At 41.1% G+C, this 27979-nt stretch overlaps 2 protein-coding genes across 2 annotated transcripts in view; one reads left to right on the top strand and one right to left on the bottom strand.

The window, feature by feature from the left end:
- LOC149248428 (mitochondrial ribosomal protein L51/S25/CI-B8 family protein) overlaps positions 1-27979 on the bottom strand; it is a 95274-nt gene that overhangs the window by 56419 nt on the left and 10876 nt on the right. The gene's annotated exons all lie outside the window — the stretch shown is intronic.
- Positions 19-26510, top strand: LOC149248429 (general transcription and DNA repair factor IIH helicase/translocase subunit XPB/SSL2-like). The gene is given in 6 exon segments (XM_089449901.1): positions 19-252; positions 417-493; positions 625-917; positions 5621-7627; positions 25267-25353; positions 26008-26510. Coding segments are annotated over 6 exon segments (3201 nt in total).

The raw sequence follows: 27979 nt of genomic DNA, 5'->3' as shown, positions 1-27979 counted from the left end.
AGGGGGCCAGAGATGTAAATGTGGTGCTTGGTGATAAGGCCCAAGCATGTAGTCGAGGGCACTGGGAGTATCGAGTTCCAGATGGACTCAAGTGGTATCGTTGAGGTGAACGAGGTATTATATGTATCGAAGTTGGAGAAAAATCCCCTTTCAATTTCTGCCATGGAAGACAAAGGATTGGAGGTCAACTTTACAGGAGGTGAAGTGGTTGTTGGGCCGAAGGGGACTGATTTCAATAAGAAGCGGGTGATGGTAGAAGGGAGAGGGATCTTTATCTGTTGAGAGGACAGTTGGTGAAAGCTCTCATTCATAAGAGTGACAGCCAGAGTGAGATTTGGCATAGGAGGATGGGGCACCTACATTGCAGAGCTCTTTCTATGGTGCAACGAATGGTTACTAATTTTCCAAAGATCCAGGTGGAGCAGGATGGAGTGTGCAAAGGACGTGTGCTTGGCAAGCAGGCCAAGGTTGTTTATCCTCACAAAGAAACCAGGTCAGAGGGAGTGCTGACTTGGTGCACTCAGATATTTGTAGTTTTATGTCTGTAACGTCAATCACAAGGTACTTATACTTCGTAATGTCCATAGATGATTATTCTAGGAGAACTTGGATGTACTTCCTCAGGACCAAGGATGAGGTCTTCGATCAATTACAGGAGTTCAAGGCTCTTGTGGAGAACCAAAGAGGGAAGAATATTAAGGTGCTAAGATCGGATAATGGGGGCGAGTATAACTCCAACGAGTTCCTGGATTTTTGCAGGGAAGCAAGAATCAAGAAGGTGCTCACAGTGACTTACAACCCTCAACAGAATGGGGTTGCCAAGAAGAAATACGAGACCACAATGGACGCGGCAAGGGCAATGACCTATAATCAAGAGTTGCCTATGTTTTGTGGGCAGAGGCTTGCAATACAGTTGTGTACATGTAGAAAAGGTGTCCTCGCAAGATATTGGAGGACGTGACTGTTCAGGGGCTGTTTAAAGGAATGAAATCAGATGTGAATCATTTTCACATATTCGATAGTCCAGTTTATGTTCATGTTCTTATAGAGAAGAGGACTAAGCTACAAACCTTATTTGCGAGGGGCGTGTTTGTTAGCTACAATGAGGTCTCAAAGGCCTACCAAGTCTACATTCCAAGACAGAGAAACGTGATCTTGAGTTGGGATGTCAGATTTGATGAGGGCATCACCCACAGGAGATCTCATGAGAGGGAGCCAGCAATGGTATAAGAACAGGAGCAAGAGGCTCCTAAGGCTGAGCAAGGACCAGTGGCACCAGCAAGGACACAACCAGCAGATTCGAAGGATGAGCTAGATATTCCATCAAGCTCTACCAGGAGGAGGTCGATATGGGTTGAGCAAACATCGAGAGATGTTGAGGAGTGTGTGTTGGCTCCTAGCAGCACTTTCAGGCATAGCGGAACACCGACAGATATTCCAGTTATTTGGCACTGACGAGCAGAGTCAACGAGTCTAAGCCTTCCACTTTTGAGGAGGTTATAGATGATGAGCAAGTTTGGAGAGCTATCATGGTAGAGGAGTATAGCTCCATCATGAGCAATGACGTTTGGGACATTGTGTCGAGACCAAAAGGAAAGTTTGTAGTCATTTCTTGATGGATCTATAAGATCAAACATGCAGTTGATGGCAGTATTGAGAAGTATAAAGCGAGGTTCGTGTTTAGAGGTTTCTCCCAGAAGGAGGGAGTAGACTGTGAGGAGACATTCGCACCCATTACCAGATATGCATCTATTAGAGCAGTCCATTGCTTCATAGCTGGGGTGGAAGATACATCAAACAGATGTGAAGACTGTTTTCCTCAATGGGATTATTTAGGAGGTGTATATTGAGCATCCTCAGGGGTTTGAGTTATATGGGAGAGATTCCCATGTATGCAGGTTGAAGAAGGTCCTTTATGGGCTGAAGTTGGATCTACGCACATGGTATGCCAGGATCAATAGATATCTTCTTGGTTTGGGCTTCACCAAGAGTGAGGCGGATCCCAACTTGTACTATGTACTCATTGAGGGTGAACTGCTCATCTTGGTATTGTATGTGGACGATCTCTTCTTGACAGGATCAAAGAAGCTCATAGGGATGCGTAAGGAGGATCTTGCTTCGGAATTCAACATGAAGGACATCGGCTTGATGCATTACTTTTTGGGATTGGAGGTGTGGCAGTAACCAAGAGAGATTTTCCTTCGGCAAGGCAAGTATGCAGTGGAGACCTTGAGGAGATTCAAGATGGAGGATTGCAAGCCTATGTCTACACCTATGATCACTAACCTGAAAAAGTTGAGCACTTCTGAAGGTTAATTAGAGGATCCCACCTTGTATAGGCAGTTGATAGGTTCCTTGACGTATCTTGTCAACACTAGGTCAGATATATGTTTTGCTGTGAACACACTCAGCGAGTTCATGGTGGAACTGAGACAAGTTCATTAGGTGGCAGCGAAGCATGTGCTGAGATACCTGCATGGCACAGTAGACTTTGGACTGAGCTATGTCGGAGCTGGGGGAGTGGAGCTACAGGGGTACATAAATTTTGATTGGGCAAGGAGTGTGGTGGACAGAAAGTCCACATATGGATGTTGTGTTAGCTTGGGATCAGCGATGATCTCATGATTCAGCAGGAAGCAACAGTCAGTGGCACTCAGTTCAACAGAGGTAAAGCACATCGCAACAAGTATGGCAAGTTGTGAGGCAGTTTGGTTTCACAAGATGCTTGCGGGATTATTTAATCTATAGATGGGGCCAATGGTGATCAACTATGATAATCAAAGTTGCATTAAGCTCTCTGAAAATCATGTGTTTCATGATCGGTTCAAGGATATCAAGATCAGATATCACTTCATCAGAGACAAGGTCTAGAGGGGTGTTGTGAGATTGCAGTACATTTCTACATGTTGAGAAACCAAGTGTTAGATAGTTTAATGCTTGATTCCTCTTTCTTGATAATTACTTGTGAATGTTAGTTGTCTTCTTATTAATTTTATGTTCTCTTCATCAAGCAATTATACAAAACTTCAAAGCATAAAGATCACAAAGAGACAAAGAACACCAGAAATTAGGCTCCAAGCCAGGGCAAAACCCCACAAGGGGGAAAACCCAAAAATCCTTCTCTTATAGAATCATATCAAAACGAGATATCCAAGACCAAACACTGCCACAAAGATTGCAAGTCAATCCTCCTCCAAGTCTCCGCCAATCAAGTCAAAGTCAACATTAGTCAAAGCCTCTGAAATCTGGTAAAATCACAAAAAAAATCAGTAGAGGTTGAATTTCGGCTCTGTAATAGCCTCAAAAAATCATAGAAACTTCGCATGTGTGAGCAAAACTAGGGCAAAAAACTCGTCTCTTTCTCCTTTGACTCCATGTTAAAATTGGCAACTAGGGCCAAACTCCATGTGGGTCATCTTATTTATGGCAACTGAATTTTTTTCTTAGATCCCTTTCATTGAGAGGTGTAAGATTGATTTAAAGATCATTCGATTCCGACAAGTATTCATGGAGTTATGAATTTATTTGTGTTATAAGACAATTCGTCAAGGTCGGCCAGCAACTAAATAACACCCACATGTGCTCAACATTTTAGTATAAAAAGAGATGACTTGATTGTCATTTCAACACACACTTCACTCTTGATTTCTATCCACTTGTTTTGGGTTTTAGTGGAAGCCCTAGACGTTGGAGGAAAGGAGGTTGCCCTAGCCGCAACAAAGAAGACAGGCCAGCGAAGCTATGGAAGGGATCTATGTTGGCCTAAAGGAGCTCATGGAAGAAGTTTAACGCATCTATGGAGGAGGCCTTAACAAGACCTAGCCACAGTCCTAAAGCAACCCTAACGCTGTCTTAAATTTGCCCTAACCACAGGTCTGCCCAGCCCTAACCGCAGGTCTGTTCAAGCCCTAGACGCAGGTCTATTGAGGTGTCTTGGGTGCAAGAAAGGGCAACGTATGATGCTACAAGAAGAGGCCAAGGCAGCGAGGGACTTAAGGTCTGGTTCAAGGCTAATCGAGCTGTTGTTAGAGAGCCAAGGAGCTGAGCTTGGAGGCCGAGTTGAAGAAGGGTGATCACAGGGCTGTTTGGGGCAGCGAAAAGGTAAGGGAAGCCATGAGTGGGTTGTAGGCAACAGCGTGGGACTGTGGTAGGACGCAGTCCTAACCATCTCAAAACAAGGACAACGTGGAGAGGTTAAGGGCTCAAACATGCCCAGAACAACAGCATGCTAGGGCAAGAGTCTCGTGAGGATGTGCCGCAGTTTTCCTAAGGGCTGTTCAAGGACTGTGTGAGGAGTTTAGGGTTGCCCTAGTGCCCTAACCAAAACAGCCACAAACAGCAGTATACAAATATATTTGGAGGAGCGTTTGTATGGTGTGTTGGCAGCTAGATACATGGGACAACAAGGTCACTTAGTGGAGAAAGCAATAGGACAGCAATCAATGACATGGTGCAACAAGGCTACAATGGGACAACAGCAATAGGATAAGTGCTACAAACTCATTAGGACAGTAGCAAGGTACAGCGTGCCAAATGGGACAACTAGGCAATGGTGCTTGTTGGAGCATAGCAAATGGGACAGCAGTATGCCAAACATGGAATGGCAATATCACTAACAGTGGGACAGCAATATGCCACATGCAACAACAGTGGCTAGCATGGTGCAACTATGGCACATGGGACAACTGTGGCAGCATGGTGCAACAATGACACATGGGACACTAGTGGCAACGTAAGGTGCAACAGGATGATGTGTGCAGCATGGTTATGAGGTCCAGCGTAGTGATGATGAGGGCAGCATAAGGTGCAACAATATGATGTGTGCAGCATGGTTATGAGGTCCAGCATAGTGATGATGAGTGCAGCATGGTGCAGCACAATGAAGTACAGTAGGATGATGAGGTGCTTCACAATGATAGGCGCAGCATGGTGCTGGAGTCACCCTGGAGAATCAGTTGAAGCATCATGTCTTTAACTGAGTTCAGCGACCTCGTGTATCATCCTCTTAGAGATGATTTATGCTCTTATTTAGATAAGTCAAAGTGTTGACTTCTTTGTATATGTATTATCTCTCTCTCTATATTGAACTATTGAATAATGTTATGAATATAATTCATAACAAGTAAATAAATAAAAGAAATGTAAATATTAAATAATCAAAATTGATTATGTTAAATAGTCATTAAGTTAAGTGAAAAGGCATGTCTAAAAGACATGCCTAATCATGAAAGGTCACCTGCTTAGGTATAAAAGCAGAGCTTCATTGTAACATTCATATCACTTATACATTTTTATATATAATAAATTATTATTATCAAATACCTCTTGTGTATTTTTACATTTAAGTCAACAAGCTATCGGTTTTTATGCTTCAGTGGTATCAGAGCCATGGTGCACAATATAATGATGCGAGTCTTTGAACGGTGTTCGCAGCACAATGTGCCATTACATTCACGTCCTAATTGCGTTGAGCAGTTTAGTAAAATTCAAGAAGCATTTTAGCGTTTAGAAAAATCATGTGCAGAAGTTAAAGCATGTCGAAAGGAAATCGATAATAAGGAAAATGATCTAGATGAGGATTCAAATAAAGATAATCTTGATGTGAATGAGGATGATCTAGATCAAGATAATGATTTCGATGAAGCTGATATAGATCAAGAAGATTTTGATCAGAATGATGATAATGTTGAAGATGAAGGTGTTGCAGAAAATAAAAAAGATGATGATCCAAAAGGAAATGATAGAGATGACATTCCAAGCTTAGGAGCAATTGTTAAAAAAAATGTGGCAGACACTTCAATAGAGGTTGATATGCCAGAAAAAATCCAAGACACCCCAAGAAGCATCTTAAAGAGTTCTGATATAAGCAATGGTAAGAAGGAACCAAATCTCAAGCCTGACAATGATGAGAGGCCTTTGTGGGTGTGCTCTAAAGGGTCAATTTTTCTTGAAACCTCCTCCGAATTCTTCAAGTCGGCCTACGAATTTTGCATAGCAATTGTAGAGCCGGAGAGCAGGGTTCAACAATTTCACAAATATAAAATCACGAGCGCGTCTTTGTATGGTGTGGCTTCCGCGGAGTTGGATTAAAGAAGAATTATGAAGGTCCTCAATCCGCTGTGCAAAAGCGAGCTTCCCAAGGATGTTGTTAGATCAATTCGGAGAAACACAATAAACGTGGGGAAACTGAAACTGTACTTGAAGGAAGGCAGTGTGATTCTAGATGGCGACACAACACGCGATGTTTCCACCATTCTCAGACAGCCCAATGTCAAAAGTGGCATAGAAGCTCAACTAAGTGCTAAGAGTCTCCAAATCGATTTGACTAAATTGGTGCAAGTGAGGAAAAAGTGTAGAGAAATCAATTATCCTCTTGTTGAAGAATACGACTACAAGAACAATACTACTTGCTCCACTCTGGATATAAAGCTCAACCCCAAGGCGGTGCTTCGGCCTTATCAAAAACGGAGCATGGACAAGATGTTTGTGAAAGGAAAAGCGAGGTCGGGCGTGATCGTGCTACCCTGTGGTGCAGGAAAGTCTCTGACAGGAGTCTATGCCACAGTTTGGTTGGGGAAATTGGTTATGTGCTTTGCGAACACAAGTGTATCAGTTGAGCAGTGGGTATACCAGTTCAAGCAGTGGAGCACTCTGTCGGACAGGCGAATCCAAGGGGTGACGAGAGACAGCAAGGCCTCAGAATTCAACCCAAGGGCCGACATCATGGTCACCACATACAGCATGTATGGTTACACCGGTCACCACTCCAAGGACTCGGAGGCCATAATGAAGGCCATCAAGGGCAAGGAATGGGGTCTGGTTCTCATGGACGAGGTCCACGTTGTGGCCGCTAAAAACTTTCGTGAAGCCGTTGCGCGCACCAAATCTCACTGCAAGCTCGGCCTCACAGCTACTCTTCTCCGAGAGGACGAGGCCATCAACGATCTAGAGTTCATCATCGGCCCCAAGTTGTACGAGGCGAATTGGCAGGACTTGGTTCAAGCGGGGTACTTGGCAGATGTCACCTGCTACGAGATCTTGTGCTCCATGCACAAGGATTTCCTCAGAGAATATCTACAGCTCTTTCTCTTCACTGGATTTGGGAAGGATGACAAGCGCGCAGTCCAGCACATGCTCTATAGTGCCAACCCCTACAAGCTCATGGCCTGTGAATATCTCATCAAATTCCACGAGTCGCGCAACAATAAGATCATCGTCTTCTCGGATAATCTGTTCGCCCTAGAAAAAATGGGCATCATGCTGAAAAGACACATGATTCGGGGTGACACCTCGCACGATGAGAGGCTAGAGGTCCTCGACATGTTCAAAAAGGCCCCGGGTGGCTTCACAGTCTTTCTTTCCAAAGTGGGAGATACCTCTCTTGATCTTCCAGAGGCATCGGTGGTCATACAAATCTCATCTCAGGGCGCCTCCAAGAGGCAAGAAGCGCAACGTTTGGGTCGTGTGTTGCGTCCCAAAATCATGTCAGCCCTATCCGTAGTTCTTCGCTCCTGCACCGACGACAAGATCGCACGCAGCATCATTAAAGACCAGGTGTCAAACGACATGCTCCAACGGTTGGTGTCTTTTTCGTTTGGGCGTATAAGCTTAAGCCATCCGATTAAGCGTATAATCATAATCGATTCGGATAGCAGCGTATAATTAAATATAACTTAAGTAAAATATATTAATTAATTCATATAGATTAATTAATGTAATTAATTAATTTATATCATTTAATTAATAAATATATAAAATTTAATCATTTAAAAAATATCTTATTAAAAAAAATTCTTAATTATGATTAAACAATAAAGATATAACAAAAAAAAAAAAGACTTAAAAAAAAAAAATTATTTAAAAAAAAAAAATAAAAAATATTAAAAAAAATAAAAAAAATAAAATTCCAAGGGAATATCACTAATGAGCTATAAGACAAGAGGATGGCCAGATTATACGCATCGAGATGACAGACACTAAGTGAAGAAAAGCCACAGCATTAAAGCTTTGAGGACAAAGCTTCTAAAGGAAGGGGCTACGTTATGAATACAATTCATAACAAGTAAATAAATAAAATAAATGTAAATACTAAATAATCAAAAATTGATTATGTTAAATAGTCATTAAGTTTTGATTATGTTAAATAGTCATTAAGTTAAGTGAAAAGGCATGTCTAAAAGACATGCCTAATCATGAAAGGTCACCTGCTTAGGTATAAAAGCAAGGCCTCATTGTAACATTCATATCACTTATACATTTTTATATATAATAAATCACTATTATCAAATACCTCTTGTGTATTTTTACATCAAGCCTCCAAGCTATCGGTTTTTATGCTTCAAAGAACATATAAGAAGAATTGATCAAGGGTTTCCGCACATTGGGGTTTGTCCCTGGCTAGCGCCACATCTTGTGTCCTCTTGTCTTGGCTTGTCTTCTGTGATCTACGTTTATGTTCTATCTACAATTTACTTTAATGCTAATGTGATTGCTAATCTGGAAAAGGTATTGAGCTAACTATGAAAATTGAAAATTGCTCTAAGCATAGAACATACCTAAATTTAACATGGTATCGGAGCTGAGGTGAAGACAAAACCCAAGCAAGAGTGAAAGAGCAATCACCGAAGACAGTTGGGAAAGGACAAAAGGATCAATGGATTCCTCATCCCTCTTCAAATTCACCAAGGGTGAAGTCGAAGCAGAGAACATTATCAGAATGGCACAACGGAAGCTTTTGATGACCTAAAGATCACTTCAATGGGAAGTCTGGATCTAAGGGTGGATGGAAAAGCAGATGCCTTGGGTGTAATAAGTTCGGCCATTATGCGAACAAGTAGCCGAGGTAGAGACACATCACTTGATGATGATAACAATCATTCCAGGGACATCTTCAATGATCAGAGGAATGACAGGTAATGCAGGTCATCAAGGAAACGGCCGACTCTTCAAAGAAAGCAAGGAACCCCATGTATGAAGAATCAAATATTGTTTCTGATAAGATAAAGATGTGTTGTCTTGTATTGGCCCTCTCCTTCAGACTCTTTGGGAATTTAGCTTATTGATTGTAGTACTTCAAAGCACTTCAACGGATAGAAGGATGCTCTCTCAAATTTGCTAGAGATGGAAACAATCGTGGGATTATACTTGGAGTCGATGCCACCTATCCCGAAAAGGATGTAGGGAATGTTACCCCTCAATTGAATGACGGTAACTTGATTCATTTACAGAATCTCTTTTATGTACTGATCGCAAGAAGAACCTGGTGTCCATTTCAGCAATGGAAGTCAAAGGTTTCAAGGTGGCATTCATCGATGAAAAGGTACGTGTTTGAAAATGGAATTTTCAAAGATGCTTTTGAGTTCAGGGTTGGCAGTTTGTATCAAGTTGCAGGATGGTCCATTGGGGACCATGTCAGTTGTCACATCTCATATATAGCACCGGAGGTCTACTAATTATGGAGCCTTACCCGATGTGAGTCAGATGATGACAGGGATGCCCAAATTCAAAAGGAGCATGAAGGTACATGTTTGAGATGTACCGAAGGAAAATCTTACAAGGGGACCATTCCCCTCATGTAGCAGGTCCACAGGTTTGGAACAACCCGAGGGGTTTGAGATTCATGATCGGGAATCTCATGTATGCAGGTGGAAGAAAGCCCTTTATGGCTTGAAGCAAAACACCCCAGGCATAATATGAGAGGATTGATAGATGTCTGATGAAGCTGAGATTCACTAGGAGGGAAGTCGATCCAAACCTTTGCTTGAAGGTTGTGGATGATAGACCTCTCATACCAACACCTTCTGAGGATGACCTCTTTCTGATAGGTGCAGACCCTCTCATTTACAGAAGTAAGAGGGAGTTGGATTCCGGATTTGGAATGGTAAACTGCAAGCCCGTGACTACCTCGATGGAGCTTAACTTTTAGAAGTTATGTGGTAGTAATGCCGGACCAAATTTGGGAAATGCCTCTGAGTTTCATTAACTCATTCGCATTGATGTTCTTGGTGAACCTCCTTCCAAACATATGTTTTGTAGTTAGCATGATGAGCTCATAAATGGTTGAGCCTCACTAGATTGGTGCCAAAAATCTTCTGAGATATCTTCAGGGCACAATCTCTCATGGATTGAGATACACTACCGGAAATGTGACGCTGCATCATTATTCGAATGTTGACTGGGCAGGCAATGTGGAGGATCGCAAGAGCACTTCTGAGTGTTGGTTCTCTTGGGTTCTACTTCGATATCCTGCGTGAGCAGGAAGCAAAAGACAGTTGCTTTGAGCACCGCTGAGACCGAATACATAGCTACAAGTATGATATCGTGTGAAGTTGCTTGGTTGTCGAAGCTCTACAGTGAGCTGTTTGTACACATGATGGATACCACCGTGATCTTCTGTGTCAACCAGGGAGGGATTTGATCATTGAGGAATCCCATATTCTATGATTTCTCCAGCATATAGACATCAGATACTACCTTATCTGGGATATGGTACGTCGATGAGCGAGGAGGCTCCATCGCATTGAGACTGATGTACAGGTCGTACACATTCTGTCGAAGCCTGGGGGAAAGGTCAAATTTGTGACTTTCCCGAACGACTTGGAGTCGTTGAGAGACCCTCTTATAAGGGTCCTGCATGATGCATGCATTGAGCTCTGGGAGCTCCGATGGGCTTGGGGTACTTCTTGGAGCAACAAGCAACCATTGGGTGACTCACCCTCTCCTACTGGTGCATCGTGTACAGGGTGAACGGTTCAACCTTCCCCTGTGATACCCCGTGGCGACTTATGGACAGGATGAGTGGTTCTCCTGTTGAGGCACCCTACCCATGCAGTCTGGGACTCATGGGAAGTACCTCTCATCTGGCCAATGAGTAGGGAAATGGGGTTAGGGACCATAGTAGTACTATCGATGGACGCAACGTTGTATCTACCATACTCCCTATGCTAGGATGACCTGCATTGATTTGGGATCAGTATGAGTGGTTTGAGACACTCTCGTGTGATATTGATCTGGGATCAATGAAACTGACTTCAAGTCAGTAAGAGTGGCATAACTCACTCTCTTTTGGAACTGATCTGGGATCAATAAGAGTGGTATGACACACTCTATTCATATGGAACTGACTTCAGGTCAGTAGAGAATGGTATGAGACATTCTCGATCAATTATTCTTCCTCAAGGTTCAGCAGAGCAGAGTAGGGAAGAGCAGTGCAGGGCACTGATGGCAGAGATAGTACAATCGGACAGATGGATCAGCGGATGGAGTTCTCCCTAGTTGAGAGGGAGTGTTAAATTTGGCAACTAGGGCCAAACTCCATGTGGGTCATCTTATTTATGGTAGCTAATATTTTTCTTGGATCCTTCTCATCGAGAGGTTTAGGATTGATCTAAAGATCATTTGATTCCGATAAGTATTCATGGAGCTATGAATTTATTTGTGTTATAAGACAATTCGTCAAGGTCGGCCAACAACTAAATAACACCCACATGTGCTCAACGTTTTAGTATAAAAAGAGCTGACTTGATTGTCATTTCAACACACACTTCATTGTTGATTTCTCTCCACTTGTTTTGAGTTTTAGTGGAAGAGAGATCAAGGAGTGGAAGCCCTAGACGTTGGAGGAAAGGAGGTTGCACTTGCCGCAACAAAGAAGACAGGCCAGCGAAGCTATGGAAGGGATCTACGTTGAACTAAAGGAGCTCATGGAAGAAGTTTAACACAGCTATGGAGGAGGCGTTAACAAGACCTAGCCGCAATCCTAAAGCAGCCCTAACGCTGTCCTAAATCTGCCCTAACCGTAGGTCTGCCCAGCCCTAACCGCGGGTCTGTTCAAGCCCTAGACACAGGTATATTGAGGTGTCTTGGGTGCAAGAAAGGGCAGCATATGATGCTACAAGAAGAGGCCAAGGCAGCGAGGGAGTTAAGGTCTGGTTCAAGGCTAATCGAGTTGCTGTTAGAGGTCCGAGGAGCTGAGCTTGGAGGCCGAGTTGAAGAAGCGTGATCACTGGTCTGTTTGGGGCAGCGAAAAGGTAAGGGAAGCCTATTTTGAGTGGGTTGTAGGTGACAACATGGGACTGTGGTAGGCCGCAGTCCTAACCACCTCAAAATAGGGACAACGTGGAGAGGTTGAGGGCTCAAACATGCCCAAAACAATAGCGTGCTAGGGAGGAGTCTCATGAGGATGTGTCGCAGTTTTCCTGAGGGTTGTTCAAGGATTGTGTGACGAGTTTAGGGCTGCCCTAGTGCCCTAACCAAAACAGCCACGAACAGCAGTATACAAACATATTTGGAGCAGCGTTTGTATGGTGTGTTGGCAACTAGATACATGGGACAACAAGGTCACTTGGTGGAGAAAGCAATAGGACAGAAATCAATGACATGGTGCAACAAGGCTACAATGGGACAACAGCAATAGGATAGTGTTGCAAACTCATTAGGACAGTAGCAAGGTACAACATGCCAAATGGGACAACTAGGCAATGGTGCTTGTTGGAGCATAGCAAATGGGACAGCAGTATGCCAAACATGGAATGGCAATATCACTAACAGTGGGACAGCAGTATGCCACATGGAACAACAGTGGCTAGCATGGTGCAACTATGGCACATGGGACAATTGTCGCAGCATGGTGCAATAATGACACATGGGACACTAGTGGCAGCATAAGGTGCAATAGTATGATGTGTGCAACATGGTTATGAGGTCCAGTATAGTGATGATGAGGGCAGCATAAGGTGCAGCAGTATGATGTGTGCAGCATGGTTATGAGGTCTAGCATAGTGATGATGAGTGCAGCATGGTGCAGCACAATGAAGTACAGCAGGATGATGAGGTGCATCACAATGATAGGTGCAGCATGGTGATTGAGTCACCCTGGAGAATCAATTGAAGCAGCATGTCTTCAACTGAGTTCAGCTACCTCATGTATCATCCTCTTAGAGATGATCTATGCTCTTATTTAGATAAGTCAAAGTGTTGACTTCTGTTGTATATGTACTATCTCTCTCTCTCTCTGTGCTAAACTATTCAAGAACATATAAGAAGAATTGATCAAGGGTTTCCCCACATTGGGGTTTGTCCCTTGCTAGCACCACATCTTATGTCCTCTTGTCTTGGCTTGTCTTCTGCGATCTATGTATATGTTCTATCTGCAATTTACTTTAATGCTGATGTGATTGCTAATCTGGAAAAGATATTGAGCTAACTATGAAAATTGAAATAAATTGCTCTAAGCATAGAACATACCTAAATTTAACACTCCAAATGTCTTTTTCTTCTTGTTTAGCACAGAAATCGATGTGATGTCATAAGTGAGTGAATGATGTGATATATATATAGTTGTCCAAGAGGGTTGAATCGCTGCCACATAGGCTAACATGTCAAGGAGGGCCGACTTCGTCTTTGTTTGACTTTTTGAATCAAAATAAAATTTATTTTTCTTTTCTTACAAAAGACCAAATGGGACTTGAATCAAATACATTTTTCTTTTTCACTCATAATAAATTATTTTTTACTCTTTTGACTCTATAAGCATGAAGAAGATGCTTTGACCAAAAATAAAATAATAATAATAATAATGAACATAATAATATTTTTATGATGAAATTACATTACATTATGAAGACCGATACTAGTTACAATTTCGACACTATAGAGGAATAGGTGGCAAATGTTCTCACTAAGCCTCTAGTGAAAGGGAAGTTTGTGAAGTACCGAGATAAGTTGGGGGTGGTGGAAAATCCATTCCTTGCTAAGGGGGAGTGTTGATGTGAGTGGTAGCTTCAAAAGGTCTTCTACATAGGGTTGGTGTCTTAGCATGTAGAAGACATTATGTGTCTCTTCTAGTGATTTATGACTTCTTTCCTAAGTCTAACTTAGGAAAAGTATAACAATTAAAATCATTTAATTATTGTGGACTATTAAGATATTTTCGAAGGATAAATAATTTAATTATTTAAGTGATTTAGATATAATCTTAATCGTTTATCTCCAATATGGTTTTAGAAGGGAGATTGGGGTTGGATTTGGACTCAATGAATATTATAAAGGAAGCCTAGTGAGAGGTGAAAACACACGAAGAGCACAAATTGTGTGAGCGAGTCATCATTCAGAGAAAGCGGTTTTCTCTAAGTGTGAGTGGTTCAGTGGACCAATGCGTAAAGAAGGAGAAGTGCGAGTGGGTTTGTGCAAATCCAAGAGAGTCAAGTAGGAGGAGATTGCAAGGCTTTGTTGTCGAACGGAGATTGAATTTATCTGGAGGATGCCGAGTTGCTAGAGGGCTAAGTTTTCCCTAGTGTGCATCAATGGCACATAAGGAGGGTACAGGTAGAGTTGCTAACAGAGAAGTTGGGTCGAGTTCTCCAGGAAGATTTCATCAGAGGCTAATTTTCTTGAGGCTAAGTTGCCTTGGGATGAATTCATTCTAAGGGAGTCATGTTACAAGTTCTGGGGTTTTGTATCTTTCCTTATCCCTGTGGGTTGAAAAGCCCAGATTTTCTGGATAATGAAATAATGAAGAATTGTTGTGGGTGATTTTATTTTGCAATGTATCATTGATCTCTGTGTTTATTTTCACTGCATATATTTAATTCTAGAAGTTAAAATAGCAATGATTTTATTTTTTTATGATGCAGTAATTATTTGGGTAAATAAATAAATTGTTGGGGATAAATGAAATTGCCATGAGAAAATAAATTTGGCTGGTATTAGAAATTTAACGAGCCTAAAGGAAGAAAGAAAGATAAAAGGAAGCCAAAAGAACTTAGAACTATAACCACCAATCCCCAAGGGTTACCGGATGAGAAGTAAACAAATATCCAAATAAATGTAGTGTTGGTGGCATTTTGCATGTTTCAAAATCTTTAAATATCAATTTTTTATGTACACTTGAGGCTAGCAGAAACAACTATGCAAAAGTGAAAGTAGCAACCATCATTGTGATCATTGCAATGGACAAAGGGTTAAGAGAGTTAAATATTTATGGTGATGAAAAACTAGTAGTACAATGGTTTAAGCGTTTGAGAACATAAAGATGTATTATAAAACTTCATGGGCAACTCCAACATCCAATAGGCAACTTTCATACCAGTGCAAATGGAGACTGGTGCAGGTTAGAGTTTCCTAAGTTGATGGTCGCTTTGCCCGTGCTTGTGTAACACAATGCGGTTTTGGGGGACGAGGTTGTCACCCCTTTTCTGGTCTACTCAAGATGGCATAGTGTCTTGTGGGTGGCAGTTTCTTTTTCCTCAGATTATCTCTTCTTTTCGAACAAAGATTTTTTCTGGTTAGCTCTCTGAATACTTACTTGGGGGCTTGGGGCTCGCTGATTTAGCACCCTTGGAGTGGTGGGAGCATGGATGACCAGGACGTGGTTGACTAGGACTCGGTGACCCCTTTTAAAGGGGCCTATTTTTGTCCGCTCTAGTGGTTATGGTCCCTATGGGGAGGAATACAGTTCTTACGTTGGGAATCTTAAAAGGAAGGTTCCACTCTCTAGTGGGTTTTCTTGGTCAAAGGAACGTCTACTTTCTAGAGTCTCTTAGTATTCCAACGTCAGGGGTCAGAAGTCTTTGTCGTTGGTGTCTCATGTAAATCATTTCTTACCGCCCGTTGTTATTCCTACTACAATAAGTGAAGGCAGGTTTACTATTCTAATCCCTCCCTCTACTGAAGAAGGGTTGTTAGGGTTTTTTGGGACCTTTTCAACGAGATTTCCTATAATGGGTTTTCCCTTCGCTTTTGTCAGTGGTGGGGTTTCATCATATCTGGTATCTGCATATTATGGTGGTTTTTTGGTGGTAATGGAAGCTTTCTCAAAGCTCCCTTGTCAATCGTTGCTCTTCCTTCTGTAAATATCATTCTTCCCTAGTTTTTTGCGCCTCTGGTGGGTTCTGTTCCTCTAAATGATGGGTCTAGCCTAATGGCTCCTAAGGTGGAGTTGGGAAACCCTTGTGCACATGTCATGGGAGAAAAGTGGAACCATCCAAACAAAAAGAAGGTTTGGGTCTTAAAGAGTGAAAAATCTTTGATTCCATATAATCTTTGTTTGGGGGATGACGTGGAGATGTCTCAAGCTATGAATTTAGCAAAGAAATCGTTGGTGGGCCGCGCTAGGGGCCGTAAATTCTGTCTAGAGACTCTCGTTGAATGGTGGAACCAGAAGGTAGCTTTGAGGGTTGCTAAGGTTCCAGAAATCCTCCTATTAGTAAAGAGTTGGATCCAATTAGTTTCCAAGAAACACAAAGCAGTAGAGTTAGTAGCAAAAGAGGTTTGGTCCATCGACTCCACCCCTGAAATCTTCAAGTTCTGGTCCCCCTTATTTGATGCAAGCAGGGAAAAGCTTGATGTGATTCCAGTGTGGATTTGTTTCCCTAGTTTGTCGACCCACATGTGGAACCCCCAGAGTTTCACAGACTTGGGAAATAGTTTGCGTTGTTTTCTAGAGGTGGACTATCTTTTAAAGAGACAAAGGATGTGTCAGTGGCCAGGGTGTTAGTCAGTTTGGATATTTAGAAGAAGCTCCAAAAAACTATGAACATTGGAAAGGGTTGTGCCAGATTACAAGTACTATATTATGAAGGCCTATTGTTCTATTGCAAGAGGTGCCATAAATATGGTCACCTAGTACAAAATTGCAGTCTTCCCTTCAAAAATTTCGCAGCTTTTGAAAAGGTCTCCAAAAAACAAAACACTGAAGGAGTGACCCAAGTCGAAGATGTGGGTTTTCAGTCAAAAGAAGGTGTGGGGTCCAAATTCCAAGTACCGCTGCGCTATATGGTGCCTAGTTCCATGTTGACATCTCTTGTGGTCTCTCTGTCGAAACATTCATCCTCAGCTTCTATGGCCACAGACATCCAGTCAGCAGAAGGCACCTCGACCACTAGTATTGCTAATCCCCTTCCTCCTGTCTCTCAGCTCGTTTGTTCTTTTTCTGATTTTGGAAAAGAATGGGGAGTTTTTTCTTTTGGTTTGGATTCAATGGTTTCTCAAAAGTTGTTACCTCCCTTATCCCCTATAAATGCATATTGTTCTATTCCCAAGCTTCTATGGCCATGGACTTCCAGCCAACGGCAGGCACCTCGACCATTGGTACTTGTAATCGCCTTCCTCCTATCTCTCAACTCGTTTGTTCTTTTTCTGATTTAGGAAAATATTTGGGTGTTCTTTCTTTTGGTTCAGATTCAATGGTTTCTCAAAAGTTGTTCACTCCCTTATCCCCTGTAAATACCTCTTGTTCTATTCCCCTTTGGAACTTGGGTTACTCCTCTCGAGGGCATCTGCTTTCTCGAGGGTTTTTGGTGATTCAAAAGGCAGTGATATCTTATCCAACCTAAGGTCGAGGCTTTTCCTCTCCGAGTCTAAAGGCCTTCATGGTGGGTTGGGACAGGTCTTGTTGGAAAATTGCAATATGGCGGTTATCAATTCAGATTTTAACCTTAAAGGCTTAATAATTGCTTGTGATCTTTATTTATCCTTTTGTGGTTACTTTATTGGTTCGAAGGCAGTGATATCTTATACAAACTAAAGTCGAGGCTTTTCCTCTCCAAGTCTAAAGACCTTCATGGTAGGTTGGGACAGGTCTTGTTGGAAAATTGCAATATGGCAACTATCAATTCAGATTTTCCTTAAGCTTAAAGGCTTAATAATTGCTTGTAATATTTATTTATCCTTTTGTGGTTACTTTATTGGTTCTTCTTCATCAAACAATTACCAAGAGCAAAATAATAAAGATAGCAGACATCGAAATTAGGCTCCAAGCCAGGTCAAAACCCTCCAAGGGGAAAACCCAAAAAATCTCTTCTCTTCTTATCTGCTTCAAATGAGACAATCAAGACCCAAACCCTAGACCAAGTCCTCCTCCAAGTACTAAGTCAGCCCTCAAGAAGTTCTTTCGATAGGATCATATCAACAAGGCTCAATCCTGCTTCAACCAACTTCAACTTTGACCTTGCAAGTTCAACCCAGTAGCTGCTGCAAAAAACCCTAATTCGGCTCTTCAAGAGGTCCTTCTTTGAGCAAGACAAATTCTCCCAAGGTCAAAACAAAGTATTTTCTAGATATCACTTTTTGGGTTTCAACTACATTAAGTAAGTCATTCATCTATGACCATTTCCATGAGAGGTAGTCATAACTGACTAATTTCTCATGATTTTTTAATAGTCCACTTAGCACTCATTGCATCGAGTGATGTTCATAGGGTGAAGAAGTGGGATCGAAACTAGTGAAATGAATCACATAGCGTCAATCATCACTTCCGGGGCTTGCACCCGATAGCCATGACTTCCCAGGAGGTCACCCATCCTAGATCGCCTCTGGCTCAAGCGCGCTTAACTGTGGAGTTTTCCCCACAATCAAGCCCACTTAGCTTGCTACCCCATTTTTCTCTTCTAGCAACTTGATCTCCTGCTATTCGAACCTACAATTTCGATCTTTCTTGAAGCTGTAGAAACCCTAGATTTCTAACGTGTGAGAGCGATAGAGCCCAAAAACAGAGTTTCTTCCTTCTTCTTGGATTCTCCTTGCCTTCTAGACCTTCGCTCTTCCTTTCTTGCTTCTCCTAGCTTCATATCGAACTTCTTGAGAGATCGAACTTGTGAATGATTGCATGCCAAATGAGATCAAATCTGCTTCTATTTATAGCCTTTCGAAGGGGTTGAATTCCCTCCTTTAGGCCAACTTGTAGCTGATAGGGCCAACTTGTACTTTGGAGGTTTCCAGAACCTTCTAGGCTCAAAATAAATACTTTTACAAGGTACATCTTGCCCAAAGGGTCATATAATCATGATGTTGACTCTCTTGACTCGTGACAAAATATCCTATGACCTAACAAACCCAAGAAGCATGAAGAACATGATTTTACCTAGAAGACCATCAATAATGAGCATAAAACCCATGCTTTAAAATAATAACTTTTTCTTTTCTTCGTTTGTTTGTTACATAAGATAAATTTTGAAATGAGTACAATAACAATTATGAAGACCAAAACTAGTTACGTTTCCAACACTCCCTCTTAACTAGGGAGGTATTCATAATTGTACAATCAGTACAACATCATTCTCAAACTTAAGAGTTCTCATTAGAAGAGTCGGATTGATAAGATAGTTGTAAGCATCAACATTATGACCAGCACTGTCATTGAGGCCTAACTTGACAAGCTCAAACTTCATTCAAGAGCATTATGCTGGAAAGCTTTATGTGTGATTTTGCACTACCTCTAAGGCACATACCCCATCCATATGTTCACCAGGTATGTCCTTTTAGGACTATTCTTATCATGGATTCCCAATCCTCCAAGAATATTGGTCCTCTTCGACCACTCGTCTTGGATACCTATCCTATCCTCAAAGAGTGTCGGTACATATCCTTTCTTGGATTGTCTATCCTCAAGGAAACCACAGACGCTTATCCAATCCTCCACCATTGTTTCTCCATGGCCTTCACTTAGACTTTCATTTGTTAGTCTAGGTCAAGTGCATGACACATGAAGAAGAGAACGCACATGTGATGTCCATCATCACTCCCTCTCATCTAGAGAGGATATCCCTATTCCCTCTTGACTAGGGAATAAATCTTAGCTCTTGTTCAAGGAGACTCTTTTGCTCCCTCTTAAATATAGAGGAGATCTCTGACTTCTTTCCAATATGAGAAGTCATAACCACAAGCTCTCTAGCTTGTTTCCATAAGAGTATCAGCTACTTGTTCTTTCTGGAGATAGTTGCATGGCTCCCTCTTTCCTTTGTATTTCATTATATTGAGCTTTCTTCTTTCCTGGGTATCATGGAGCCATCTTCTCCCTTCAATCTTGAAAGGATTAATCTTGCACGTCACTTTCATCTTGTCACTATCAATGAAGGCATTATATTGAGCCTTATCGAACTTCAAGTTAATCATAGCTTCCTCATGAAAGTGATCTCCTTTGTATGAACTTGAACTTTAGGTTATCTTCTCACACTGCTACCTTTCAATCCCAACATAAAAACATCTTGACTTCATGATTGCCAAAATCATATGTTGAGCTTGCCTCAACATTCTACATATATTCCTGCAATATCCTTCCAAGTAGCAAAACAATATGTTAACCAGATAACCAATAAAATTATTAACATTAGACTTACCTCATCATGATGACCTTCTCATCAAAACATCAACATCCTCATGGTCCATATTCACAAGAGTCTTCCTTCATGCATCAAAGTGCCCAAGGATCAAACTTGATTACCAAGTTATAATATTCTTTTGAAGACTATACTAGATGTTGAACACCATTCTATACATTCTAGTGAGAAAGTCTTAATCTTTTATTCATTCTAGAGTAAGTCAAATTCATCTTTTAGGCATCATATAATCAAATGAAAGATTCACCATGCATGATTTATGACCAACTTCTTTTACAGGATTTTGTATATATGAATCCTACCCAAAAGTTACATTAAATATGCATTCCTATGCTTTCATACAATCATCTAGCTATATGCCCTAAAATGAGCCTACAACTTGACCAACTGCATCCAAAATGATGGTTCTTACAGGATCATGATGATCCACCTTAGAAAAATGACTACCTCTAACATAATATTAGAGAATGTCTGGATGAACAATAATATGCAAAATGGTCCAATTTTAAAGACTAGATGATTTCTACAGAGCAACTCAATCAAGTAGACTCTAACTATGCTACTATCACATGCTTCTATCTATGATGCCATGCTTTTACAACAAAAATCTTCTAGAGTAAACAACAATGCATGTTATTCTAAAGTAAAGATCAACTTCATAAAGAACATGACATAGAGGATGCCTTCTTCAATAGTAAATATCTTTCACATCTTCTTTCTTTCGTTTCTTCTTAGGTTCTCCCATTTCTTCAGTTGTGTGAGCTTCGCTTCTTTCCTTTATTTTGTCGTTTTGCTAGTTTGGGCAATTCCTCTTAGAGTGTCCAAATTCATTGCATCCAAAACATTGAACCTTGGACATATCTGGCTTCTTGGACTTTCCAAACTTTCCCTTCTTCAACTTCTTAGTTCTTGCAACAAAGGCTTGAGATTGTTCATTTGATTCAATGTCATCCTTTGCCTTGATCCTAGTTTCTTCCAAGATGCATTGAGCCCACAACTCATAAAAAGGAGTTGAGTCTTTCTTAGAGTAAATGCTAGTTGCAAAACTGCTCCATTTTGGTGGCAAGGCATTCAGTACACAGATGGTCATTTCAGAGTCAGAAATTGTCTCCCCAAGCCCCTGCAATTGATCTCTTATTTGAGAAATCTTCATTAGAAAGGAGGCCATGTCCTCATCCTTCGATTTCTTCATTTTATATAGTTTATTTCTCAAAGACATATTTTGACATGATGTACTTATAGAGTACAAATTTACTAACTTGTCATACATAGCCTTAGAGGTCTTCAAATCAGTAACAAATGGAACAAGATGATCCTTACTAGATTCCACAATGATCCTTTGTGCCCTGACTTCTCCTTTCTTGTATTTTGCTAGCTCTTGAGTCATGTCTTTGCTAGGTTCGGCAATTTCACCAAGGACATATTCCATTACTTCATGTTTTGTAAATGTCAGATCAATCCTTTTCTTCCATGCTAGAAAATTTGTTGAGCCAACAAACTTATTGATTTACTTGCAGAAAGAAACCATATGACCTTTAGATTCAGACAAAGAGTAATAATATGATACTTACTTGTCAAACAAGAGTCTTTCCTTCTTTGATGATGTCTCCAACTCTCTTGATACTTTCAAGATCTCCAAAGATACTTCAATGATGTCCTAGAAAAATGTCTTCTAAGATACCTTCAACAACAACTTCAAAGAGTGATGAATGATACCAAGATCCTTTGATGTTTCCTTCAAGGATGCCTTCTAATGAGCCTTTGAATAGATCTCCTTCCAAGATCAACAATCTTCTTGAAATTTTCTTTGATGAGAGTTTGATGTAGATTTGATCCTTCTACAAGTGATTTTCCTTGGCAAACCCTTCTTGTGTCCACAAGATGATCTTCTTTGTTGCCTTCTAGTGTTCACCTTCGCTCTGATACCATGTTGGAAAATTGCAATATGGTAGTTATCAATTCAAATTTTGATTAACCTTAATAATTGCTTGTGATCTTTATTTATCCTTTTGTGTTTACTTTATTAGTTCTTCTTCATCAACTAATTACCAAGAGCAAAATAGTAAAGGCAGTGGACACAGAAATTAGGTGCCAAGCCAAGGCAAAACCCCTCCAAGGGGAAAACCCAGAAAATCTCTTCTCTTCTTATAGAATCTACTTCAAATGAGACAATCAAGACCCAAACTCTAGACCAAGAACTCCTCCAAGTACCAAGTCAGCCCTCAAGAAGTTCTTCCGAAAAGATCAAATCAACAAGGCTTAATCTTGCTTCAACCAGCTTCCAACTTCAACTTTGACCAAAGTTTCGACCTTGCAACTTCAACCCTGTAACTGCTAGAAAAACCTTAATTCAGCTCTTCAAGAGGTCCTTCTTTGAGCAAAACGGATTCTCCCAAGGTTAACGAGGTCAAAACAGAGTATTTGCTCTTCTAGCAACTTGATCTCCTGCAATTCGAAGCTGCAATTTCGATTTTTCTTGAAGCTGCAGAAACCCTCAATTTCGCACGTGCGAGAGAGATAGAGCCCAAAAACAGACTTTCTTCCTTCTTGGATTCTCCTTGCCTTCTAGACCTTCACTCTTCCTTTCTTGCTTCTCCCAGCTTCAAATCGAACTTCTTCTTGAGAGATCAAACTTGTGACTGAGTGAATGCCAAATGAGGTCAAATATGCTTCTATTTATAGCCTTTCCAAGGGGTCAAACTCCCTCCTTTAGGCCAACTTGTACTTTGGAGGTTTCCAGGACCTTCTAGACTCAAAATAAATTCTTTTACAAGGCACATCTTGCCTAGAAGGGTCTTATAATCATGATGTTGACTCTCTTGACTCATGACAATATATCCTATGACCTAACAAACCCTAGAAGCATGAAAAACATGCTTTTACCTGGAAGACCATCAATAATACGCATGAAACCCATGCTTTAAGATAATAACCTTTTTCTTTTCTTCTTTTGTTTGTTACATAAAATACATATTGAAATGAGTACAATAACAATTATGAAGATGGAAACAAGTTACATTTCCAACAGGTCTCTACCTCTTGGCTTCCTACGAATGGTAGGGGAGGAAGTCTCATATTTCTCAGGCTAAAGAAAAGGCCCGCAAGGAGATGGTTGCGAGTAGACAAACTTCTACATATGGGGCTCTTAGAGCATTGATAGCCCACCATGGGGTGCCAAAATGAAAGTTCTTTCCTTCAATTTATGGGGTTGGCAAGTAATCTCAAAAATCTTGCTCTTTGGAGGTTGTTGTAGGTGGAACTTCCTGATGTGATTTGTCTTCAGGAACCTCTTGGGGTGAGGGGTAGCATTTCAATTTTTTTAGAATCTATCCTCCCTTCCTAGAAATTTAATGCATTGGATGTTCGAGGTCGGTCGGTGAGTCTGGCTCTGGGGTGGGATATGCAAAAATTTCAGTTAATAAACTCTTGGAGTACCTCCTCTAGTCTCGGCATGGTTGGCTTCTATGTGGAATTGGAAAATACTTTTACTTTCATCAATCTATACCGTCCAAATGAGGATCGGGTTTCTTTCTGGAATGATTTCTTCAGCAAGTCTCTTATAAATGTGTAATGTCCTCTGTGAATTGAGGACGAATGGACTTAGTAGCCTATCTGCTCCTGTAGGCTATAGTCCTTTATAAAGCGGATAAGAACCCAAAATACACATTGTTGGGCAAATTTTGGGACACATATGGGCGAAAAAACCCAAAACTGGGGTTTTGAGTAAGGTTCACTCAATCAATTAAAAGAGATGAAACCCCTTAGAAAATCTATAAATAGAGGCTTGAATACATCTGGAGGCATCAATTGTGGATCATTTCATTATGCTTTTTTTGTGTTAGCTCTGAGGGTTTTAAGACCCCTTGACTTCTTGACAATTTCGGTGGTGAAAGATTCCACCCTAGTTGTCATCTTCCTTTTTGTTTCTCTCTTTCAAGTACCAGGATTTTGTTTGAGGCAGTGAAGTTTTGAAGACTAAACTCTATTTGGCACAGGAACTTTGTAAGGGAAAAACCAAGGTCTGGATCGATGTTTCGTCTTTCCTAGACTAACTGGGAATTTGGGTTTTGGTTGAGGCGGTGAGATTTCTCCTACCTTAGTTTCATTCTTTTGAATTCTAGACAAAGCAGCAGATTACCTCTGTGATCATTGTGGGTTGACAGCGGAGGCCTTTTACTCTCTGTGGGGTCACGATTATACAGGCAGCGAAGTCTTCTCTATCCACAAGTAATTTTTGACAACCTGGAGGACACCTTGATTCCGTCTAGAAAAGAAAAGGGGTCGCGAAGGAGAAATAAAAAAAACATATGGGAATACAACGTGCCATCCTAAGCTAGACGAAACGATTAGGGCCTCACACAGCATAGAATTTCGTCTGCAAAGTTTGTTTTTATCAATGGCCACTAATTCAGCGATTTGACAAGAGGAAGCAAGGTTCTAAGTTATCTGTGATAAGCGACCAGCGGCATTACTCTCTCTCTCTTACAGGAAATGCATTTTCGTTCATCTTGTTTGGCATAGAATGAAATGCGTCGAAGGAGACCGGAAGAATTAATCCTTCGAGAAGGCAAGCAAGTTCGTGGCTAATCAAATTGTAGCAGCACAGATTTTTTCTGTGATGGAGCAATTGGCATTAGAAGGCCGAGTATGATCGACTTGTGTCGAGAGTTGTGGTTGAATATTGAAATATATTCGCCTTTCAATCAGTTATGCTACGTTTTCATTAGTGTGGGGACAATTACATTCTTTTACTTATCTGTGCTACATTTCATTACGTGGAAGTATTTGTGCTACATTAGTGTGGGACTATAGTGAACAAAATAACTATATTTATTATTTATTTCGTCGCTTATTTAAGAGTTGTTCAAATTGTCGCATCAATAATAAGGTTGATTGTAGATTCTACTAACAACATAAGATTATTGTGTATTGGGAAAAATTGGTAAAACCCTAGCATATTACAAAAAGGTTACCCTAGTATATTACAGTGGTATCAGAGCGCAAAGCATCCTGCCAGCTGTGAGTACATGAGCTTTGTATGCTTCCTGTGGATAGAAGCAACGTCATTGTAAGGAAAATGAGGAATACCCATCGTTCCGCCATGGGAGACAGAAGAGGTCAAGGAGAACATGACCTTGGTATTCTACTTCAGGAATTGATACAGGGACAGCAGCAGATGCATCAACAACTGCATCATCAAGGGCAACAAATGATTCAAGGGAAGCAGCAAATAGCACAGGTATTGACCCAAGGGCAGCAACAAATCGCAATGTTGATCACTCACCTCATAGGATAGCCAAATGTCACTGCTACCAATAGAACTACCATGGAGGGAAGTGGAAACCATAATCCTGATCCACACAACAACTAAGCAAACAACAGAAAGAGCAGTCGGCCACTTCTACCACAATTCACAGATAATCAGGTGCCAACAGCACAAGAAGCAGTTGAGCCAAATCAACTCCTTAACAATTATGTTCAGGATTATGCAAGATTGGAAGAAAATACTCGAGCAGTTGTGACCTTCAATGAGTATAGCAACTTTCGATACAGGAATAGACCCCAAGGATAGCTTAATGAAGAATTAGCTCACAAGGTGAGTAAACTTCCTTTACCCTCATTTGATGGATCATCTAAATGTACAACAAGGGCTTGGGTGCAAAAATTGGACACCTACTTCAGGCTCAAGCCTATGGCCGAAGGTGATGCAATCCAATTTGCCACATTACATTTAGAAGGAGAAGCACATGAGTGGTGGCATCATGGTCTAGTGACTTTGGGACACATGCCAGCATCACTTCTTATGAAGAATTTACACAAAGGTTGATAGAAAGATTTGATAGGAAGAACCCATAAATCCACTTCAAAGAACTGGCAATACATAAACAAACAGGGTCATGCGAGGGGTTTATTTCAGAATTTGAACGCATTGCAGTTATCATAACAAATATATCTGAAGAGCGATTAGTTATGCTTTTCACCAAAGCATTCATTGAGCCCCTACAAGGCTGGGTCAAGGCATTCAATCCCACCACTCTTCAAGAAGCCATCAAGAAGACTCGAGACATGGGAAATGCAGCTGCTAAAACTAAGGCTCCATCCAAGCCTTTCATTCCTCCAAAAGATAAGGAAAAGAAGTCTTTCCAACGTGATGGGCCCAAGAGGGATGAACTATATGAGGAAACTCAAAGTGAACTAAGGGAAAAAAAGCTATGTTTTACTTGCAGGGAACCATGGGAACCTGGACATCGCTATTTAGGAAAGCAAAAGATTCGTTACATCAAAGTGTTCTCTAATGATGAAGAAGAAGAAGAGGCCACTGTAAGCGTCGATGAAAAGCCACCAGAAAAGGAAGCAAAGGAAGAAGAAAAGCCTAACAGCCCCAAGGAAAATTAAAATATATCAAATCTGAAGCCAAACTATTATAAAAAAAGAAGATTGGTTGTGGTTGATTGCTAAATTAGAGAAAATACTAAAGTGTTAGATTTTTAGATGGCTTCCTAGAGCAGGTAGGCTAGTCTTAGTTAAATTTGTTCTTGAAGCCATCCCAGTCTACTTGATGTCTTTGGCTTGGATTCCAAAGGGTGTGTCGGAGAAAGCGAGGAGGATTTGTTTCAAGCTCTTATGGGAAGCTTCTCAAGGCCATTTTGTCTTACCCTGGGGCAAGTGGTCTTGCCTTGCTATGCCAAATTTGTTGGGTGGGTGGGGGGCTAAAAAACATTTTCATGTTCTCCAAGGCCCTTGCTGCAAAGTGCGGGTGCAGAGTTATATCTACAAATAGCCTTTGGACATGAGTGGTTTCCCAAAAATACATTGCTCCATATTCTTTGGTAGATTGGGTGCAGCTTCAAGACAAGCCGATGCAGAAAATTTCAATGGTTTTGCAGAATGTTCTAAATTTTTTTAGCATGATCTCTTCTAGTCTAGCATGGAAGATTGGGAATGGTTCCAAGGTTAGGTTGGGCTTAGATCCATGGCCAAGGAGTGGTAATAGTCATCAATTGTCGCAAGCTCTTGTCAATTCGCTCATAGATCAAGGTTTCTCCAGAATTGCACATATCAATAATCTTGCTCAGACTACTCTTTGGCATCAAGGTTGGTTGTCAAGTGCAAATTTAAATCTTCAGGGGGTCTTTTGGGAGGAATGGTCCTATTCTTGAATGCTCTGCTTTCAACCCACATAAGTTTATCCGAAAATGAGGATGAATTGGTCTGGGCAGTTGCTCTAGATGGTGTATATACACCAAAATTAGGATATATACATTTAAATTTCTGGCCCAAAGTTGTAGTTCTTAGATAGATCTTTCTAATGAGATATTGCGCGCGTCACCTAGATCCAGGTGGACATTGATGGCCACCCGCCAAGTCCACTTGGACCCCCACCATTGTTTCTTTCAGCTTTTCAGTTTCCTTAATTGTAGCACAGTTCATTATTTTTTTAGCAATTTTTCGGGTCCTTAACTTCCGGGGCCATTTTGAGGCCCTAAACGACGTTTTTTGGGAAAACTGGGAGCAACATGGATCCATGGACCGATGTTGCTCTTCCCAAAGTTGTAGTTCTCAGATAGATCTTTCTAACGAGATATTGTGCGCGTCAAACGGAGATCGTATGCCAAAGTTACGACCCCAGGAAGTTGATGTACCAATTTACCCAAACAAGGCCCACAGTTTGGCGTTTCATCTTTTAGGGTTAGGTTTTTGGATGTTTAGGGTTTTCCATTGTTTCTCAACAATAAATACACCTTTGAGCCTCATTGTAACACAGTTCAGAGGCATGTAGCTGCCACATCTCTTCTCAAAGATAAGCTACCATCGCCCTAGCTGTTTATTTCCATTTTCTGTTTGTAAGCGTATCTCAGTGTTTT

This window comes from Pinus tabuliformis, chromosome 7 (assembly GCF_031772625.1).
Source record: "Pinus tabuliformis cultivar Carrire ecotype Pingquan chromosome 7, CPIR1, whole genome shotgun sequence".
NCBI classification, from domain to species: Eukaryota; Viridiplantae; Streptophyta; class Pinopsida; order Pinales; family Pinaceae; genus Pinus; species Pinus tabuliformis.
This window is presented reverse-complemented; position numbering and strand designations above follow the sequence as displayed.